This window comes from Diplotaxodon limnothrissa, linkage group LG19, assembly GCF_057381915.1.
Source record: "Diplotaxodon limnothrissa isolate DT_005_m linkage group LG19, D_limnothrissa_male_GT1.1, whole genome shotgun sequence".
Taxonomy (NCBI): domain Eukaryota; kingdom Metazoa; phylum Chordata; class Actinopteri; order Cichliformes; family Cichlidae; genus Diplotaxodon; species Diplotaxodon limnothrissa.
The window spans coordinates 14,157,678-14,179,881 of record NC_140614.1 but is presented as its reverse complement, the minus strand read 5'-3'; the positions used below and the strand labels follow the sequence as shown (position 1 = coordinate 14,179,881).

Genomic DNA, 22,204 nt, shown 5'->3' with positions numbered 1-22,204 from the left:
TTTAGGCACACAGATGTCACCTGACCATCATATGTCGGTGTCTTACCTGAGCTTCCCTCCATGCCTCCTGCTAATGTGTTGAACCTGCAAAAAAAAACGGCAAAAACAAATTACATTTTTCCATTTTGATTCTGTTTCTGTCTTAAATTCCTGAAAGTTTTTTGTTTGTCCTGGTGCAGTTAAACATGTGGTAGCACCAACCTCTGGTAGAGCAGTTTTTGGATGTTTGGCCCCTGAGGGCCTTCAGGTTCAGTGATCGAGCTCCGTTTCTTGAGGGGCCGCGGCGCGTTGCTGAAGCGGCGGCGGAGAACCTCCAGGTCTGCATCGCTCTGGTATCGGAGCTGAGAGTGGGCTGTGGGGGACAAAGCTTTAAAGCTACTTTCTTCTTTTGTCATTTGTTCTTGGCAAAATGTATTTTTTTCTGCTCCTGTTTCTTAGATTGTATCTTTTTTCTTTTGCTGAAATTATTCCCAAAAGCTCTTCAGGATAGCGTGATCTGTGACTGATAAGCACACTACCATAACTTAATGAGAACTTTCTTTAAGACTTACAGTATAAAAAAGATATAAATGTGATATTCTGGGATTTAAAAATCTGGTCCTGCTTTTAATGATTTCCAAGGTGTGGGCTACAATTCAAGCGGGCCAAGAGAGATAGATTTTTTAAATGTCTTTTTTTAACATGTTCTCGCATCTTATTTTTGTTATCAAGGGAAAAAGTTAAGTACAAAAAGATCTAAATGTATCATTGGAAAAAGAAAGAATTAAATATATTTTATTTGGCTCACGTGATTAAAGGTTTGGGTGTGTTTCAGGAGATTTGGAAGCAGGCTGCAGTTTGAGAATGGCTGATTTAGCTCTTTCTAAGGAAGGTCCTCTGACTCAATTCTAGGGCTGCTCCCAGGAAATCAATGCTTGACTGAACAACTGACATAAAATTTGTGGTTAAATGGTGAAGGAGGCTGGAATATGCTTTAGTAAGAATAAAAAGCTAATAAGAAGAGTATCACTCAAAGAGACCAGTGAAGACACGGGAAATTTATGAAACTATGCGAGTAATATTTCTGCAGCCAGTGTGACTAAGTGACTGGGTTACTGTAATAAACTTTAAAGTGTGTAGACATGCATTTAACACCCAAACAGAAAATAAACAAATGCATTTTTTATAGTTCAAAGAGCGTTAATTTATACATCTTTTGCATATCTAGATTGCTTGAAATGAGCTTTTTCAATCCTTAGTGTCGTATTTAACATGATGTGACATCTTTTTCAGTGTGCAGACAAATATACTTTTTTTTTCAGCACAAAGTTTGGCCTAAAATGTGACAGTGCATTAAGTGCTGCTCCATCATCTGCCTCCATCCTATCCCTGGCTATCATCTGTCACACCAACCCTCTGCATGTCCTCTTTCATTACATCTGTGAATCTTTTCTCTGGTGTTTCTCGTTTCCTCCTGTCGAGGTCCAGCGTTCAGCATCTTTATCACTCTTCTTATTTTAACACAAAATGTGTTTTCTGGTATTAAACACATACAGGAGAAACATTTTAACAAAGAAAGGTAACATTTATTGGTGATTGGTTGCACCTACCAACTGGGGTGAGCTTAGTGGGACTGAGGGGACGAGGGATGTTGTCCACACTGGGTGGAGGTTGAATTTGGCCCTCGCCGCTCTCTCCTCCTTCTCCTTTTCCTCCATCTTTATCTGTAGCTTCCTCCCCTGATATTTTTACTCCTCCTCCTCCCCCCTGGAGGAAAAAGACAGGGGATGGAGAAGTGGAGGAGGAGGGGAGGATGGGTTTACCGTAGACTGTGGAGAGACAGGAAAAAGGATGGGTTATGGTTTGTTTTCACCTGCAGAAGCTGTCAAACTGTCTAAACAAGTAATTGCTGTTTAATCACCTGCTTTGACAGTAGCCCTGTTGCTCAGAGATCCGTAGTTTTTGGCCTGAGGCTGCTGTAGGTACATGCTGTAGATGGAGCTGCTGTTCATAGTAGCAGGGCCCTTCCTGGGGGACTGTGGCCTGGAGGGATGGTCCGGGACGTAGGGACGTACGGCCACCGCCGGAGGGGGATCTGTCCGCTCTGTTTGTGGGGACAGCGGGGAGGGCTGGGAGGTGGTGGCAGAACCTAAGTGCAGAAACAGAAAAACAAAGTTATACAATCAACAGGACTGAAAGAAGAAGAAGAAGATAAGCTTTTATTTTAATAAATAAAACTATTTATTACCTTGGCTTGAGTTAGGAGGGACAGAAATACGGTGCTGTATTTGCTGTGAAGAGGGGGATGATGAATGGGGGGATGAGGCGGCACCGGATCGAGGCCAACCCAGTGTACCAGGGGCAGAACGAGGCAGGGAGCTCGTGGCGCAGTGATGTGCAGCTGCCTGGTGGGTGGCACTGGGGTACGTACCATAACCAGAGGGAAGCTGGTGGGAGGGAGACACAGATATGAAGTATACAGTGGGGCAAAAAAGTATTTAGACAGCCACCGATTGTGCAAGTTCCCCCACTTAAAATGATGACAGAGGTCAGTAATTTGCACCAGAGGTACACTTCAACTGTGAGAGACAGAATGTGAAAAAAAAATCCATGAATCCACATGGTAGGATTTGTAAAGAATTTATTCGTAAATTAGGGTGGAAAATAAGTATTTGGTCAATAACAAAAATACAACTCAATACTTTGTAACATAACCTTTGTTGGCAATAACAGAGTATTTGACTAAATACTTTTTTGCCCCACTGTAACTGCATAACCTATTTTTTTTTTCTTCTTACACCAAGACATTCATGACTGCTTTCCATGGAGATTTTCCTCCTTAGACATTTTGAGTTGAAAAGTTCACACCATCACTTCACTGCTAAGCAGAAGCCTCAAGCGAGCCTTGATACCTCTATAACATCGCTTACAGTGCAATAAATTATTTATTATGATCACAGAATTCATGAGAATAACTAATATAACTGAGAATTACACCAGTACCTGTTCTGGACTGTTGGTCCTCCAGTCTGTTACGCTCTTAGTGATGGTGGGCCACGGTGCTTCATTGGCTGAAGGGAGAAAGCGGCAGAGAGTCAGGGAGCCGAGGAAGGGATCAAAACAGGAAAGGAAATTAAAGTGAGAAAGAAGCAAATAAATCCAAATGGAAAAGACAGATGAAAAAAGATACTATGAACGGTTAAGTAACTAAAAAAATGATCGGTTAAAGGGAGTGTATATAATGTGTATTTGTTGCATATACATGTATATTTTAATGCTGCTAAAATAGCATACACAGAGCATGTCTGTAGTTTACTCGGCAACATAAATCCAAGCGGACAATGCACTGATTCCCAACCAGGCGTACTCCAGGCGCTTACACCTTTCACTTTTCAAGAGTTACAATTAAATTAAAAAAAAAGGGTTCTTAGCAAGAAAAAGTGAGAAAATTAAGAATGAATGGTTGAAAAGGACATCTAAAATAACAATACTAAGTAAAGGTAACTCATCAATACTTAAAATTTGTAGCCAATATAATTTAAGTTGTAATAATGCACAGTGACTGACAATAGCAGTCACAGAAAATGACTCGTGGCTGCAGTTAAACTATTTTTACTAGAAGAATAAAACCTCTAAAAAACAGGAAGCCGCTACAATCAGGGTTTAAAACAGAACAAAACTCTACAATGTGAAGTTTAACTCAGCCTCTGTCTCTGCAGAGGTGTTGTTACATAATAAACTGGCTCAGTTCAGTGCAGAGTCACAGTAGTAAATCTTCAGCCACTGTTGTCTGTGACAGCTAAGGTCAACAGCCTAGCTCAATGCTTTGGAATTTCATGGCAACTTGGCCACACCCTTGAAGACATTTAACAGGAAATAGCTTTGTGAAGAAGTCAGGTGATCTTCCAAGGTATTGCAGAAGTGGAGAAGAAATGACTGATGGAGATCCACCATCAAAGCCGTGGCGCTAAAATGGCTAAATAAGTGCTGCTAAATAAAATTCCACATAATGTTAAACTCCAGCAGCCATTTACAAGCTGTTACCTAACCATTTCGCCCAGTCACGTCACAGTCCTGGCTCATACCAGACTAATACTGATTAACTCTTCAACCCAGGAGCCACGCAGTCTGTACAGTAAGTTGTGCTGCGAAACCTGTTGGCTGCTTTAACCCGCTGACCTCAGGAAGAAAACAGTCACGACAGGAAACAAGCAGTCAGTTCTGTGAGAGGTGGAAACTTGGCCGCCTGCCCCTGAGAGCCCAGATTAGAAGCAGTCACTCAGTGTTATAGAGGAAAGACAGTTTACAGCACAGTCACGGTACGTCCTGGTGCAAACGACAAACGGGTCATGCAGTAAAGCGTTTCAGCCTCACCACTCAAGTCTCTTTAGTTCACCATTTTTAAGCGTTTGAGTTTGATATTCTGTCTGTAAAATATGATGTTGCCATAATCAGCAGCCACAGCATTTAATGCAAACAAATGATTAAATGCAATGCTCTGCTGAGAAATCTCTCCTCCTGCCTTTGACGTAGATAACAGCCCAGCTCTGTATCTGAACAGCATCATGGTGGCTCTGTGGTTCCAGGCAGACCATTCTGTTTCTGAGTTCTCCCCTCTGAGCTCCAGTTTCTCTCTCCATTTAAAAACATCTAATTTGATGCTGTGAGGACGCTTTCACAAGAGAGATTTCACTTCCTGTTTAAATAAAGGTTTGGCTGAAAAACTGCACGCTCATACAGTAATGAAATCAACAGGCACACATGCTAAAGCATAACCTGATTTATAGTCTATTTTTCTTTAAATGCGAACATGTTTTACAAGATAAAATCATTTCGTATTAAAAACAGAGCGAATTCACGACAATGTTTTTGAAACGTGAAGCGTAATTTTGATCTTCTTTTGCTGCTGGTTCAATGAATTTTGGTCGGAGAGAGACCAAAGCTGCAGTTTCAGAATCTGTGTGTCAGCTTTCAGCCCCGACAGCGTGTCCGTGGACGTGCCGTCAGGTGAACGGTCCACACTTTGTGTTTACATCTTTTTGCGGAATCCGTTTACCTGCTCTTTAATAGTTCTGCTGGTTGTTGAAATAGTTTTGTGAGCTTTAACATGAGATGCTGGCATTTCTCGCAAAATACATTTATATTCAAAAATCAATTCAGGATTTAATGAATCGATATTGTATTTTTCCAAACTAAAATCGATTTGAATCGGAGAAAAACGATTTTTTTAAACACATCACAATTATTGAGGACATATATAAGAGAGGATCACGATCATTTTCTCACAGACTTTTATATAATCTGACTTCTATTTACAGCTGGAGAAGTCGCACCCTGATGGCCATGAATAAAAATGCAGCTTTTCAGAGCCAGACTCAACAGCCACCTTTCATATACAGTCACACTACAAAAACTGCTTACAAATGGCCTCACGTAATGAGAAGGAACTGAAGGAGTTCACCAGAAACAGATCCGACATCTTTCACCCAACCATCAGGATGCACAACAGAAAGCTTTAGATCCAAATATAAAATTATTATAAAAAGTAGTGTAATAAATATCCATCGTTTCAGCACTTTCTAGCAAATATGAGCCAGTTTTGTTTAACATATTTTAAACAAATAAATGATTCCTTGCTTTGCTTTTTTTCTGGGCTTAATCTCCCCGATGACATCACCCTCTCACCTAAAACCTCTTGTTATCCGACTCCCTCACACACTCATCACACGTACTAAAGATAGCTACAATTCAGGCTTTCTCTCATTCATGTGCAATGGCCCCCTGCCCAGTAGACTGTTGATTTGATTTACAACTACGAATTTTCCGCATTACATAAGCAGCGACATTAATAGAACTGTGGCATTTGCTTTGGGATTCAAGAACACAATGGGTGTTAAAACAAAGCTGGTTGAAGACTCTTTATTTTACTTCAGTGTAGGTGAAAAAAATAGATATCGGCAGTTTAAATTGTATTTTTCCACACTGTGTAGGAAGAGATGTCGGAATAAATAAACTCGAGTCTAAAGCCAGACTTTGGTTTATTTTCTGAAGCTGTGCTTCTTAACCCTGAGCAGCTGTTGGCTATCAGATGGCATGTCTGCACCCTTGTACACTCGACCTTTACAATTTAGGGTCCTTTGAGCAGCTGATTCAATTATGTTTTGTCTCTTTACCATCTGGTCTGCATAGCGGTTTAAACACGAGCGTGCTCGGTTTGAATGCATCCACTCTGGGAGTCAGATTAAGAAAATGTGTGCTGTGAATGCCCTTTTCTATTTTGGGTCTTTGCAGCTGGCTCCAAAAGTGAGTCAGTCCCTATAAACTCCCGTGTTAAAATGTTCAAGTTTACAGCAGATATGAACACATTTAGAACCACATACACAGAAATTTTAAGCTCTCTGTATTAAATTTCCCCTTCATGACAATAACGGAGGTCAACTTTTAGTAAACTCAGTTCCTTAAACTGAACCGCTCAACTACATCTGTGGCATTTTGGAACATACTGGAATCTTTTTAAAATCCATTATCTGAAAATGACAGTGATCGCTATGTAGACTGCTGGACTAACCTCCTAATTAACTTGCACTAATTAGCAGGAATACAGTCTATGATAACTGCTCATGAACATGTTTTTCTGACACACACACAGAGACACACACACACACACACACACACACACACACACACACACACACTTATTCCTGGACAGAAAAATAACTTCTTGCTGGACTGGGATGGTTTATAAATCGAATAAAACATCTTGCTCTGAATGAGCACCATCACTGGATCTTTCTAAAAATATATATATATATAAAATAGTGTCAGCCCTAGATTTGAAACCTCTGACCTGATTTGAACCGATTTAACGAATGTTATGTGCCTTGTATATGAGGAGCTGTACACAAAATCTCAGTCTCCTACCTGCAAAACTGTGTTTTCTACAAGGCTCCAAATCTGCTGTCTCAGATCACACATCTGACATTAACTTTCTATGTTAACTCAAGCTGCATGTCTCCAGTTACTCTCAAGAGCAGCACCCTGACCTCCTTAGAGGCCATATTTACAGAGCCATACCACCAAATATTCACCCTAAAAAACTCACACAAGCAGTTTCTAGATAACAGAATGTTTAAACGTCTGCTCAAAAAATCTATTAAGTGAATCTTTCGAGTGGTCATCCCCTTCTTTTTCACATAAACATGTGGTGCTATGTTGAAATAATATTATAACCTATAAACTAATTTTCACTACTATCCCATACACTGTTTTGATACTTTACACTTGGATTTGTGTAAGGTGACTTTTGGCAACTGAGCAACTTAGTTTTTGTGTAAAAACGAGGAGTTAAGGCTGAAGGTGCTGCTAGCATCGTGCTATCACCAATAAACCCAGCGGTGAGTAAGTGTGTTTAGTGGTTTCTCCTGGACTCACTGTTACTGTCGCCCCCCTGAGGGGACAGAGGCCCCTCCCACCGCTCAGTGGGCTCTGATAGGACGATGTCTAAATCTGACTCTTTCCATTGGCTGGGAGGCTTCCTGATGGCACTCCTCTCTTCCTCTGTAAGGCCACACCCACCACCACAGACAACACCAACCACGAGACAGTAACACCCACCAAACAACAGCACAGACGTAAACATCACCACCATGACATCGGAATGACGAAAACAACAGCGAGACCCACACCAGCACCACAACACATTACAAAACAGCAATCACAGAACCACCACATTAAATCATTGAACATTGGAGAGAACACCGACAGAGAAGGGGAAGAGGGAAAAAACACGACAGGAGAAAGAAATGGAAGAAGAGCAAGTTAGAGGTCAGACAGTGATAAAGACAAACCAAGTCTGGTAAAGCACAGAGACTTAAAATGGGGGAAAAAAACAAAACAAAATAAACATCCACCAACCTGAGAGGGAGCGAATGTGGCTGAGAGGGGTGGGTTTGGGCGGTGGGTCAGCTGGGAGCGGGTACCCTGGCTCTTGTCTCCCCTCGGATGGAACCTGGATGTAGGGGCAGACAGCTGCCACTCGACCCGAAACTCCAGCACCGGGGTGGGAAGAGCTTTGAGGGGAGGACAGAGTGCCTCCATTCATACGACTTAACTGAAGTGGACACACACAGACACCCAGAATGAGACTCATATAACATGATAAAGAAAGACCAGACTTCTTTGCAGACTGCACCTCTGCTCTCTTCTTATGCAGGCGTTCTCTCAGGTCACCGATGCGTTGATCCATCACGGTCACCTGGGCGTTCCTCTTGTTCAGCAGCTCCTTATTCTGGGCCAACTTGCTGCTCTGCTCCAGATTGTGCCGGTTACGAGCCTTAAAAACCCCCAAAACGTTTTACTCACATTTATGATTTCTGACACCCAAAGCAGGCAGGAGAAGGTCGCACTAAACATCTTTTTTTCTGCAATATTTTTATTATGTTTTTGATTGGTTTTAAAATAGCTGTGATCAGACAGCCACATTATATCCACTGTAGGTACCAAACTAGTATAACCTCATGGCATTCACAGTGTTTATTGCATTGCTTATTTGCATGAGCTTCTAAAACATATTGTTCCCACATGCTTAGATGGTTTGGTGGTGCAGCGGAGGTGTTGGTAGAACAGGTGTCCTTTGTTTTTCCAACCAGATTGAGACATAAACATTTACTACACATCTTTTCAATTAGCCGTAAAGATTGCTTGGCAAAGGCCAAGTGTTTGCTCAGGGTATAGTTTACCTGCAGCTCCTGGTAAAGTTTCCTCAGCTCCAGAGCTGCAGGGCCTGAAAGAGGCGATCCCTTATGACCAGTGCCTGCACCCTGGGGTCCCGTGGGTGCCCCCTGACCTGGTGCACCAGAGTGTAGCTGCAGGCGTCCTCTCCTCAAATCCTCCAGCTGCTGAGTCAACTGTTAGACCAAAATTAAATACATATATGTGCACATATATCTTATCAAATCAAATCTGCTTCAAAGTTTATAGAAACCAAATAAATTTTCATACCTGGTCGACTCTGATCACCGCAGTCTGCAGCTCCGCCTGCTTCTCCTGAAACAGGCTGCTCACATGGTCAATCTCTGCAGCTACACACAGAGAGCAGGACGTCAGATTGAAATTACATCGCTGTAGTTATTAAGATTTTAGTGCTCAGATTCTACAGAAATACATATAAACACCGAGCACGCTGTAAGGGACTGAGTAAATGGTCAAAAAAAATCCCTCACGCTGCAGCATCAAGGCTTTATGAGGTTAAATTCATGGTCTTTTAATATGCAGTCGTTTACTTCAGGGCCTGTAATCCACAGTCACCAACTCTACAGTGTTACAGAGTGTTTAGGCTTACAGAGGTTTCCGTTGATCAGTTTGCTGTAGTCGACTTGGCCTCTCATGGCTCGGATCTTCTTCAGCTTCGCTTCCTGCGTCTCCACTCGCTCTTTGAGCCGCTGCAGCTTCTCAGCTTCAGACTGAAAAAGAGAAGTCAGTGTTTAAAGTGGTTAAAAACTCCCCATACACTCAAGTGGTGGCAGTTCCAGTCATTTAGGTATACTGAAAGGATACCTGCTCTGTAATTTAACTAAAATGTGACCCAAGATGCAGAAAAATACATGTTTTAGTTGATTATTTACTGTCTCAGTTTCAGGAATAAATGCCTACAATGTGTTTAATTTGAAGATGCTCAAATGAATTCTGAAGGTTATCCAATGAAAGCGCAGGTATTTGCTTTACTTGGAAAATACTTGCAGACAGCAGTAATCAACAGACAGAGCTTCAGCACCTGTTAACATTTAGCCCTCTGACAGACAAACAGGAAACTTAACCTTCAGCGAACTGGCCTCTAGGTTAGACTGCAGTCACATTATTAGATATAAACCACATAAAGGAAGCAGTATGCAGATCATTGTATTTTAAACTGTATTAGTTTGATGAATATATTGCTCACACAATTGTGAGTAAAGCAACAAAGCAAACTTTAAATAGGGTGTCCTTGTGCTGTATAGACTCAAAGGAGACTAACAGAGGTGTGGATCGCACCTGTGACTGTCCCTGGTTGGATCTGCCTCCTTGCTGAAGATACCTCAGTCTCTGTTCCTGCAGGAAACAAAAGTACAGTGAAAGTAGAGTCATTTCCAGACTTTCATTTATTTCATTTGAAAAGTGGCATGGCATTTTCAGTTTTAAAGAAACTAAATCATGTTTTGCAAACCCAGCCAGAAAAAAACTAAAAAATACTATTTTTATATTATAAAAATAAGATTATCTGGTATACCAACTAAACTTAGCGAGGTTGAGCCCGTTTTCACTTGGAGAACCTGAAAGCCTGTTTTCTGAATCAGCTCACTGACTGAGGAGGATCCTACACAAACAGAGGAGCAACAGTGGCATTTGTTCCAGCACTTCAATCAGCAGAATTCAAATTTGATAAACGTGTTGGTGTTATTCGGTTACGTTTTCAGCACTGGCTGTTAAATCCAACTAAATGACTATAGAAATGAAAACTACGTTTCAAGTGGTTTTAAAAGAGCCTCTGACACAAATATTTTGGGTCTTTAATGAATTCAGGCCGGTGCTGTCGACTGATTGGCCAGTTTGCTGTCTGCCTCATTATTTGTCAAGCTGTCATTCAAAAATTTCATGAGTTCTCAGTGAAAAACAAATCACATTCAGTTTATGCACTGATGATAGAATTATTTCACGGTGCTCATGAATTTGATTTCCTCTGTGACCTTTCCAGGGAGTGCCCAACGTTTCGCCCTGTGACAGATGAAATAGGCCCCAGACCCCCACTGCAACCCTGAATTGGTTGAGTGGTTAAGAAGATTAATGGAAAGATGGATAATATTTCCTGGTTTTTGGTGCTTTGAGAACACATGCATGTGTTTTCACATTGTTCCCTCTCATTTTGCACACCTGCATGTTAATCTTATTTTTCATAAATAAAATCTTATTTCAAATGTTGGTGAAATAGATTAGTGTGCCGCTTCATACCATGCATCCTGTTGTACACACATAATACCAGATTATATATATCAGCAGCACTAGCACCAGCAGCTTATTGCCGTGTTTAAGTGTTTATCTTTACTCTACATAAAACATGCATTTTCTGGACCATCACATCTGCAGCTACACACAGCCGTCATCTATCTCAACCTCAACCTTTACTTGAGCCTTAAGATCTTAATAAAGCTGAAACTGTAAGTCAAACTTGGAGACACCAGTTACCCCACTCGTCTAATATTTTACCAAAGAACAGAATGTCAGATTCCTCATTAATGAGGAATTAATTAAAGGCTGGCATCACTTTACCAGGAGCAACAGTGAATTGGAGTACTTAATGACTTAAGTACAGTTTCCACAAACTGCAAAGAAATCTAGTGGGATAAACTGGGCCCTTTGGTGTGCAAGTACTGGTCCGTGGTCCACATGTTGGATGCCCATGTGTTAGACCTAACAGTCAGCTGGTCTTCTGCATTCATAAAATATGAATTATTCATTTAAACGAGAAGTGTTTTCAGTGCTGAATAGTGAGGGCAGGAACACTTAATCATCTGGCCGTGCACATCCTTAGTCAACAGCATAATACTATAATAACTGCCATGCATGCAGTTTATTTTCACCCGATCATCACATCCAACTCCGAAGACCATCAGCTGCTATTGATTTTCATTTAAGCTTGTGTGTATCTATGTATCTGACACACACAATAAACTACAGTGAGGAGACAGAGAAAGGCTGTGATGTGTGATGCTGACTGAAGCAGTTTACACCACTCACTCTGTATTTTGCAGGTACATAGTACGGCTGACCTGTGTGTGTGTGCGTGTGCGTGTGTGTGTGTGTGCATGCGTTTGTGTGTCTCTCTCTTTCACATAAACACACAAAGAGGAGGAGAAAAGGGCATGTTGGCAGGAAGCTGCCCTGCTAACACATTACATAAGAGAAGGGTGTTTAATTACAGACGTAGTGCAGGAATAAAAGTTTTTATGTTTTCGACTTTTTATTTTCCAGGAAGTCATCAATCTACGTTTCGTTATATTAATGTTGAGAAGACAGAAAATGTTTCTACATCAGCGCCTGGGATTTTTTTCATCCAGCAAGGAAATGCTTGAGCAAGCTGGAAGGAAACACTTAATAGCTGTCAAATTACAGAAGCAGTTAAACTGCTGCTTTAAAAAAAAAAAAAAAGCTGGATATCAGCATTAAACTGACAGGCAAAAGAAATCACTTCCACAGCAGTCTTGAAAAACTCAAAATGGCCAAATAAAAGTTTGTGGTTGATGCATTTTATCGAAAACTTTACCAAATGAATGCCGTTTGGCTCACTTTCCTGACTCCTTCCTGGAGTACAATACTGGGTAAACTTCCCAGCAGCTGTAGATCCCTGCTGAACTCATTTCCTGCTAACTCAGAAGGCCACTTCCTGAATCTGGGGATGGGGCCGAATGACCATGATCTGTGTCTCCAGATATTTTCTCACATGTGCTGCAGCCCTGAAGCTTTCTAAACATCAGCCAAAAGAGTCAAAAGTGAGAAAAAGTCGAGTTCACACCACATCAAAAAAGAAACATCTTTACCCCTTTCTTTGATAAAGACCTCTGTTCTGAATCCAGGCAGTATTTGTTTATCCCCAAGGGGCAATTAACATACAACAGAGCAGCATAACGTTGACGAGAAGGACAATAAGAACAAGCAATAAGAGTGAGACAATAAATACACAGAATATACAGTTTTAAAATTACACAGTTTTTAAATTAAAGTGACTGAAAGAGGGGGGAGAGAATAACATGAAAGCATGGGTCTATGCTGCCTTGTATCAATGCTTCATGCTTGTGGTGGTTTAATGGTGCAGGAGATATTTTCCTGGCACACATTTGGCCCGGTAGCACCAACCGAGTATTGTTTAAATACCACAGCCTACTTGAACGTTGTTGCTGACCATGTCCATGCCTCTATGACCACAGTGTACTTATCTCAAACTCTAATTAATCTCATATTAGTTTCTTTTACATGACAATGAGTTCACTTTTAGTCCACTACAGCATGCTTGGGATGTAGTGGAATGGGGATTTGCATCATGGTTGTTCAGCCGATAAATCTGCAGCGACTGTGTGAGGCTATCACATCAATATGGACCAAAATCTCAGCACTAGCAAGGTCCACCAAACAACATTTCTACAAGTCTAACTTCTTTTTTATGGTCAGCCTAGCTAAAAATCCATAGCTCAGTCTTCTGCAACAAAGCCGGCTGCAAGGAAAAACAAAACTTGCGTTTACAGTTCCAACACTCTGAAATGGGCTAGAACAAACTGAGCCTGTGGTGCTGTAGTTGCGTTCCTATTTTTAAGTTCAGCTCCTATGTGAAGGCTTTCCAAATGTTCAAACGACCCAAATTATGTTGTTCTAAAACAGAAACTCTTTCATGACAAAACAGACGCACTATGTAAAGACCCACACTGTCCAGTCTCTCAGATCTGCTCAAACTGTCTCCCTTCAACATCAACAACGTGTGCACATCTACAACTGACGGGGTATATATGTACTTGAAAAAAACAACGACAAAAAAACTTAATCTGGGCGTAGCAATATTTTGACCCATGTCACCTTGGGCTTAAGGGGTTAACGTGCAAACTCCCCAGCACAAACTTACTGTGACCTTCAACTGTGCGAGTTTTCATCGATTTGTGCTGATGTGAGAAGAGCGCTGGTAATAGTCTGGAGAGCAGCTGTCATGTGCGCTTCCTCCTGCACGCTCCACCCAGGCAGCTCCCTCAGGTAAACCTCACTGAGTATTTCTAAACCAGACTATCTCCTGTGTGGTGCATGTAAGAAACTGCAGCCTCGGAAAAAGTCTTAACTCAATTCTCCCCAGCCTATGTCTGAAAACGACATCTCTCCTCCAGAGCCAATCTTTCACGTCGTTCCTCAAACCCTGAACTCAATCACACACACACACAAAAAAAGATGCATGTGATGTGATGCGCACACACATTCATCTGAGGCTCCAGGGGCCTCAAAGCCGATCTTTTCAGACAGACTCTAATGTAGCTAACCTTACATTAACTGACAGGCAATCCATCCAGCAGCTCTGTGTGCGTGTACAGTATGAGTGAGTGTTTTACCTTGGCGAGCAACATCTGTTGCTGAGCCTCTATTTGTTGTTGTTGTCTTGTGGCCATTTCTTGGAGCTCAGAGAGGGTCAGCTCCACACGGGGAACCTACACCGGCACACAGGGGTTATACATTAATACATTATGTACATAGAGACAGACAGTGTTTTCCCACAGTTTCCATCCATTACACGTCTCACTGTTGCTGTCGAGATGAAAACCCAAACTGTGACAGGAGATAAAGCACAGCTGCACACATATATCACCTCACATTTTAGGTCACTGAGCAGCTTCACTGAATGTTATTAGGCAGGCAGCTGGTGGCTCTGGAAGAGCGACAGAATTATAGTTTAGGGCTAAGAAAAAAAAAAATCGCCAGAATCATCCCCTTTCCCTCACAGCATTTCCTTACAGATACATCTCTGGGAGAGTGCTTTGTTCAGGAATATCTTTCTAGAGACTGATGTGTGTTTGCGTGTACGTGTGAGGGTGGGAAACGGGGAGGAATGCCTTTAGCAGTCAACAACGGAAGGTTTCAACCCAGCTACATCCTACTATTGTGCACATTTACTTATGAACACACACAGACACACACTGCACCTGGGGTGTTATATTCATTTCCAGTTCACAGTGAAGTCAGACAAGCTGGATATGACTACATCTGTCCTTTAATAGCCAGGTTATCAGAACACGGCTCCACGATTACAATACTTTTCAACAGACTGCGGTACAGTATTATAATATTTAATAATTATTGTTTGACAGTTTGACTCCTACAACACCAGAAAGGTCTGGCCTCTGGAGATATTTTACTATCAGCGTGTGAATGACTGATTATGACATAATACACTACATCAACTTAAGCCATCCTAGGACAGAGAAAATGGAGTTTCAACCTGGGATTAAAAATGCGATCATACTATTAAACCTCAGACAGGCTTACAGCTTCATTTAGTTTAACCCCCCATCCAGAGTAACATTGACGTATGAATATCATCCATCACTCCCATTTGGGCTGAACAAACTCCGCCTATTGTGCTGCAACTGTATTCTTGTGCAAAGTTAATCTCAAATCTGAAGCTTTTCCAAATGTCAAAATGACTCAGATGATGTTCTACAAAAACAGAAACTGTCTTATGGGCAAATGAATGCATGAGCATTAAAGATGAAGACTCTGTACACTGATATCTATTGAAATTTGCTCCCATCAACATCTTCCATTTTTAAGACTCGTCGTGTGACTGTTGTTTCCAATTTTGAACCCCTAACATATGAGCCATCTGCCCACATCACCGGGCGAGAATGTGAGTTGTGAATAATTTTTTAAAAACTGCGAACTTTTCAGTTATGCTTAGTTTATTGCATTACATCACCAAGAAGTATTTATTTCCTTGGTCAGCCTTGGAAACACTATATGATTAGTATAGTAGATTACTTATACGGCACAGATATCTATTAGGGCAGTTTGATCATCTAAAAGGAATCAGTCGGGACCTGAGATGAAACCCTGAGGAATACCAGAGTTAACAGATTGTGGTGGGACAACATTATAAGTAATATAAACGAGTATGGCAAAATCTAAGATGGTTATTAGTATAAATGATATACTCACAAACAGGGAGTATCAGAGTATCAGTAACAGAGGTCTAAACAGTAAAACCAGTGCAGATGGGCCTTAAATGGGAATCGCTTGTAAAGGCCAGCAGGGGGCGGTTGCTCAAGAACAAGACAGATTGGATAAAATTCTTGGCAACTGACTCGTGATTACTTTAGTAAACCCTTTTCTCTTGAGTTTATGGGCTCAATCACTAGTTTCAAGTCCAATGTAATAAAACATGATGTTCATTTTATAAATTATGGTCCTTATTAGTGACCCTGAGACCTTGAGTATGCAATGTCCTTCGGTTTCTTTGTCATGTGTTTTCACTTGTGTCATCTGGTTTCAAAAAGCTGAAATGGTAATGGCCAAAATGCTTCAGAAACCAGCGATTACAATGTTATTGGCTGACATTACAGTGGCTACTTCCTTCTTTATACTCAGTCTTTGGATACACAGTTTTAAAGGGTCAGTTCATCTATGTTCAGTGCACTAAAAACATTTTTACTTATGTGAGTTCTGAGTTCTGATCATTGCAGGTTTTTGCCAGATGTCTGCTTGAAACCATGGACGTTTTTTTTTTTTTTTTGATGGCGCTCAAGGAAAAAAAATCCCAAATCAGTCTTTTTATCTAAATAATCTACAGTCTTCTCTGTGAGAGCTACATTGGTGTCTGTTTGACTTGAAATGATTATTGGCAGTACTTCAGTGGCCTGAATTTGGGGACTGCTCCGATTATCGGACACAGAAACTGGAGACAGAAGAGTCTGTTGTTACTGGCATTTAATGGGACTTGGAGTAAGGGTTGAGTAGTTCAAGTAAAAATGATTTTTTTTCCCAGTGATAAGACAGAAATAGTTTCCAAACGTTAAATTAGGGTCGAAGAGGACGGAGGCCACTGCAAATTTTGTTAAATGTGTGAAAAAATATTGATGTCTAAGTGGAGACTTAGATGTGCCATGAGTAAGGGAGGCGCTGATGAATAACTCCATTACCCAGAACAGCGCCCTTGGGTTATGACACAAGTTATGAAATCAGTGAAACAAATTAAAATCATCATCAATTTAACTACTGGAAGCTCTAACTCTGGCAGCACTAGTGCTATGCTAAATATCAGTATTGGTGATTAATAGCCCTGACAGCCACACTGTGCTATAGACCGTGGACCGAGTTATGTAAATCTACATAAAACATAATGCACACATAGTGTATTCCACTGCAATACATCATGTTTTAGACAGTGACATTATGCACAATACACAAGGTTTTCCAGGCAGTGTCGCCACATATCATTAGCTAATTGCTGACTTTTGGGATCCTGTGGTTCCTCACTTTGATGTGCAACAATAATTGCATTGTTTTCTCATATCTCAAGAGTAATTTCAGAGCCAATCAGCATAAGACACTTTAAGATTTTTTATATTTTTTAAGCCCTTTCAGTCTGATATCCCTTTAAAATGTATATAATGCATAGATGGAACTACAGGGTGGGGCTTCAGACAAGCAGCAAAAAGCAGTTTTTATGCTTACATGCAGTAACCATACGTGGTTGATGAAGGATGCAGTCAGACTAGGCACACTTGTCTTGTGCCATGCCTGAGCCTGATAGCCTCCCCTCCACACAGACTAAACTAAAACTGTGCAACAGCATGCTTCAGTCTTTTCTGGCCACTGCTGAAACCACTGCTCCTTTCTCTCTCTCCTCTCAGTTCCTCGTTCTTTTAGTGCACGCTCTGCGTTTTTATCATGAAGAAAAGTGCTTTTGCAGAGCATCGTGAGGTTCATGAGTTTATGTATTTATGCTTTAATTGGTGTCATTTCACATCGGCCTTTCTCGTTGCCTTATTGATTTATGAATTTGTTAACATGGCGATTTTCAGTTAAACTTCAGAAATGCTGTTGTTGGTGCCAAAATGTTGAAGTTCTACATAGTTACAACATGCACAACGTGTCCTCTCGGACCCACCTGTTAAAGTCAGACAGGGCAGAACGGATGGATGGTCTGACTTTGGGGGTCAAACATGCTCAGGCACAGCTCTGATCACCTAAAGTGAGTATACACTTCATTTTTACTCTGATATAAAGCCGTCCAGAGACCATATATAGATTTCAGGCACCTAGTGACATAATGTGGCAGGACCTGAGATAAATTCTCTCAACTTCCACAGAGTGCAGGATGCCACTGATTGACATATGACCTCATGGTAAATACATTAGTGGCTTACCAAGGCAACCAGAGCCTAAAATGCCCACTAGTGACCAGCAGTCAGTTTCAAAGTCATGCATGATGATGGACTCGTTTCCAGTTGCAGCTTAATGCCCGTACAGTCACCTGGATGAGTTGCCAGCATTCTTTCTCATGCTACATGCATAACAATCCTACTACTGCCAGCACTGAGGACCTTTTAGAGCTGTTCATTTGAATATGTTTTAGTAAAATTTTTCCTGCCGTGTATGATTTTTGTTCCATTTTTCACGTTATTCATTAAATTATATTGTCATCTTTTTTCTGCCTCTGCTCTCCATCACAGCCGAGCCTGCTCCTATTTTACCTTTAAGCAAGAAAAGTAATTGTTTTCTTTCTATTGCTTTTGTATCACGAGTGTTTGCACAGGAGTACACGTGTGTGTTATTTGAAAATGTACTAAACTAGAACCCTGCAATGCATCAGCACTTTTCACATTTTGGAGCCATCGCAAATACATTTTAGAAGCATCTAAAAAAAGCTCTGAAGATTCGACTGCAGCTGGTTTCAGAAAAGCAAACATGATACGTATTGCTCTGTAAACACCCTGAGCAGTTTTGCTGACTTCCTCAGTTTAAAAACCTCCGTCTGCAGGACTGAGGCTGAGGATCGCTTGTCAGTCAAAGCAGTGTGTGAGACAGTTTTCCTGGGATTTCCTGCCACTGAAGTCCTCTAAATGCTTTAGCTTCTAGCTTTCCACTGATTCAAATGGGAACATGCACTCCAGCTACAGGAAAGTTAAAAATTCACCTGACACTTAGCCACAGTGTCATGCCGCTCATGCTGTTAAGACACTCTAACACATCCTGCAGACTGTGTTGCTGCGAGCCCCCCGCTGACGTTAACATGCAGTTCCTACCAGCATCCCGCTGTGCTGTATTTACCTGCAGGCTGTCCCATGTGATCCTGCAGGAGCGGACTTTAATTTTGCTGCATTGTCCTTCAACAGTAAATTCCTGCACCAAATCTACCTCATTCCACTCCATCCTCACAAGCGTCTCAGAGACACGCCGGACCTTAATGCTTTCTGATGGAAAAGCGTTGCCAGAGGCTTGCACGAGAACCGCTTAAAGAGGAGGAAATGAGAGCGATCCTTATCACAACTTTCCCTCTCGTCCGCCTGGTGATGTGCTGAGATTTACGACACTCGCTCTTCCTCTCCCTCACTCGCTCGGCCCACACACCCTCCCTTCTCCTCCTTTCTCTCTCTCTCTCTCATAAAAACTCTCGATTATTAGTGCGTTCTCATGTGACGTTTTTACAGAGAGCAAATCCCACCGATGTGACACCGCTTTCAACTGCCACAGTAAACATGAAAAAACACAAATAGGTGCGAAACGAGAGAAGGAACTCCTCGCCGCCCTCGTTTTCTGTTTTCTTTCAGTATCACCCTCTTTTTCTGTTATTGCTCTCAGTTTCCAGTCTCTTCGACCTCAACCTTTTCTTCATCTATTCGTCTCCACTCCTCCTTCACTTTTCTCTCTGCTTATTAAGCCCCATCTTTCTCCATATCTGTATTCTTTCATCTCTCTTTCTCTCAGTCCTTGTCATTTCTCTGCAGCTGGCTTTTTGCTGCAGCGACATCCTCTCTCACTCTCTTTCCCTCTCTCTCCTCTCACACCTCCCTTTTTCTTTCTCCTACTTTCTCTCAGAAGGAAAATCACTGCACCACAGCCTGATGGGGCACTAGCTGCTCTCATCAACCTCTGCCTCCTGCTCCAGATGTGTGGTGTAAAAAAGGTGAAGATGATCAATGGCTGTGGTAGTATGCATGGCGCACACACTATACAGTTAACAGCTGACTGCTGCTGCGTCATATTTTCATTCATTCACACACACACACACACACACACACACACACACACACACACACACACACACACACACACACACACACACACACACACACACACACACACAGAGTGACATGTGACTCAGTTGCTGCATCACACATTTTCATCTTTCACACAGACAAACACATTTGTTATTCCTCCTTTTCTGGGTGCAGCCCTCCATGGGCGTGACTGTGCTGTGTGTATAGTATATTGAGCTATGTCAACTATTTATAACCAGCAACACTGATTTTAACATGTTGTACTTTAGGATGTGAGTGTTATTTCTTTATAATGGATGGAAACTTTGTATCATTGTCACTGCAACAGTTGCTTATTGCTTTATAGTGGAGTGGAGTGGAGCTGTGTGCTTCCTGAAGTCCACAATAATCTCCACTGTCTTCTGGGCATTCAGCACCAGGTTGTTGTGGCAAAAAATAGCAAAAATAGGAAAAAAAAAATAGCAAAAAATAGCAAAAATGTTACTTTTAACAGTTTAATAGTTGAAGCTCAGATCTCCCAATAATTTAATTCTTACAATGTTTTTCCAAACTTGACTAAAACGTGACCTCTTTTCTATGAGTGACTCCGGGAAGGTTGGCAAAATTACTTGGGTTTTTAAGGAAATGGAAATCTTGACGCTAGTATCTGCAGACTGCAATGGAAACACCAAGAACATTAACTATTGCACCGGTGCCATCAATGAGTTCAGTCTGCAGCCACTTTAAGAAGAGGATCACAGGGCATTCTTCTAAGTTGGGTAAGTTTAAGGGAGATACCAGAGCTTTTAACTTAGTTACTTCTGTAACTAAACATCAATTACATTTAAAGTGTTTTCTTGTTGCGGCCTGCATTGTTGTATTGTTGTTCTAAATGTTTTATAGCAGGTGAATAGTCCGTTTCAGGTTTGCATCACTCATTTAATAATGCATAACACAAAGATTTCAATAAAGAGCTTCAATATTTTTGTGGATACAGTGTTATAGATGCAACATTAGGATGTTCAAAGATCCATATTTGGACTTTGCTTTTAGATGGAGGTGTTCTGGTGCTTTGTTTGGCTCCAGGATCCACATTTTGGCTGTCAAAACCCTTTTCCACCAACACTTTGCTGTGCCAGTGCAGAGCCAGTTCTGTCTTGGTGTCTTTTCAGAAACAGCCCACATTTACAGAATAACGAGAACAAAATATTTACTAATAGAAGTTTGGATCCACTTATCTGTCCTGATTTTCATTTCATTGAAGTTACCCAACTTTTTGTTTTTGGTGAGAACATGTGGAACCAGTTCTAGACTGGAAAAGAGCAATTTGTGCCGTGGACTCCTGATAGACAGAGGAGCTGCTTTCTCACTCATGGTCCAGGTGGAAAACAGTGATCTGAAGGTGACTGAAGTTTCTGACGTGCTCTTTATGCTGTGCCACGTTTCCTTCTTGAAAAAATGATTAAACATCTACATGCCTGGATGGCAGTAGAGTGTGTGATCTGGGTTTTGATCTCAACCATGTGGGTGCTCACCTGCTTTGCTCAGTTGTCAGTTTTGTTGGCTCTAACTGGTGGAGAAGTCCTAGTTTAGGGCAAACAAAATTGGGCTACTTTGATGACAGCAGGGGGTGGCTTTGAGGCTTGGATAGTAATATTTGGTGTCAGACAACCCTGGCAACCTGAGCAGTGTGTGTTTTTCAGCTGTAAACTACTTTCTCATGGTGCAATTGTGCCTGTGCCTATAATCTGAAGCACATGGAGATTTTGACCTTCTTAGTGTGTGCACACTGCCTTTCTCAACAGTGCTCAAAGTTATGCATACAAACACACACATTGTTCTGATCATAGGTCCCTCCAGTAATAAAACCCATCCCCTGCCCATCTGCTGTGCACCTCCAGTAAAAATATTTTTCTAAATTTACAATAACAGCCTTCAGACATTCCTGAAGCCCCAGGCCGGACCAAAGGGGAAAGCTCTGTTATCAGAAGAGCTTCAGTAACCAACATCCACACAGCAGGGTGGCCTGGTGGCTGCAAACATCCTATAACTGAAAGAGCTCATCTTTGAACTTGTCCATCATGTGACCCGACTGTGTCCTTGGGCAAAGCAGTTAACAGCATTTAATTTAAGAGTATAGGAAGCTTCGGCACAGCAGCACCTGGACTTGCGTCACAGGAGGCAATTCAAGTCCGCAAACGCCCCTGACCCTGGACTTTGAAAGGCTTCATATTAATTTAAATCAACACATCCCCTGATGTGTGTTTGGTCAAGAGCGCTCAGACACACCTGACTGCTTAATATATCCCACAGCAGCGCTCCCACATGCAGCTGGATGGGGTTGAGTTACACAGAGCAGGATCAGCAAACTGAATTCTGTGCCTTAACTCAAAGTGTGTGACGGCCCTCGTGGTTACTCTGAGGTCAGGGGCGAGGTTTGTAAGAGAGTGTGCTGCAAAGGGAAAGGC

The 22,204-nt window shown here is 41.6% G+C and overlaps 1 protein-coding gene across 1 annotated transcript in view; it reads right to left on the bottom strand.

The window, feature by feature from the left end:
* Positions 1-22,204, bottom strand: part of LOC146611902 (apoptosis-stimulating of p53 protein 1-like) — a 46,226-nt gene that overhangs the window by 6,433 nt on the left and 17,589 nt on the right. Inside the window, exons 5-18 of the mRNA XM_085379166.1 lie at positions 14,094-14,189; positions 10,009-10,065; positions 9,320-9,440; positions 8,980-9,059; positions 8,718-8,885; positions 8,171-8,311; positions 7,894-8,089; positions 7,411-7,536; positions 2,983-3,050; positions 2,228-2,426; positions 1,901-2,128; positions 1,590-1,808; positions 202-352; positions 47-84 (exon numbers count right to left, since the gene is read on the bottom strand). Of these exons, the coding sequence (XP_085235292.1) occupies positions 47-84; positions 202-352; positions 1,590-1,808; positions 1,901-2,128; positions 2,228-2,426; positions 2,983-3,050; positions 7,411-7,536; positions 7,894-8,089; positions 8,171-8,311; positions 8,718-8,885; positions 8,980-9,059; positions 9,320-9,440; positions 10,009-10,065; positions 14,094-14,189 (1,888 nt within the window). The remainder of the gene's footprint in view (positions 1-46; positions 85-201; positions 353-1,589; positions 1,809-1,900; positions 2,129-2,227; positions 2,427-2,982; positions 3,051-7,410; positions 7,537-7,893; positions 8,090-8,170; positions 8,312-8,717; positions 8,886-8,979; positions 9,060-9,319; positions 9,441-10,008; positions 10,066-14,093; positions 14,190-22,204) is intronic.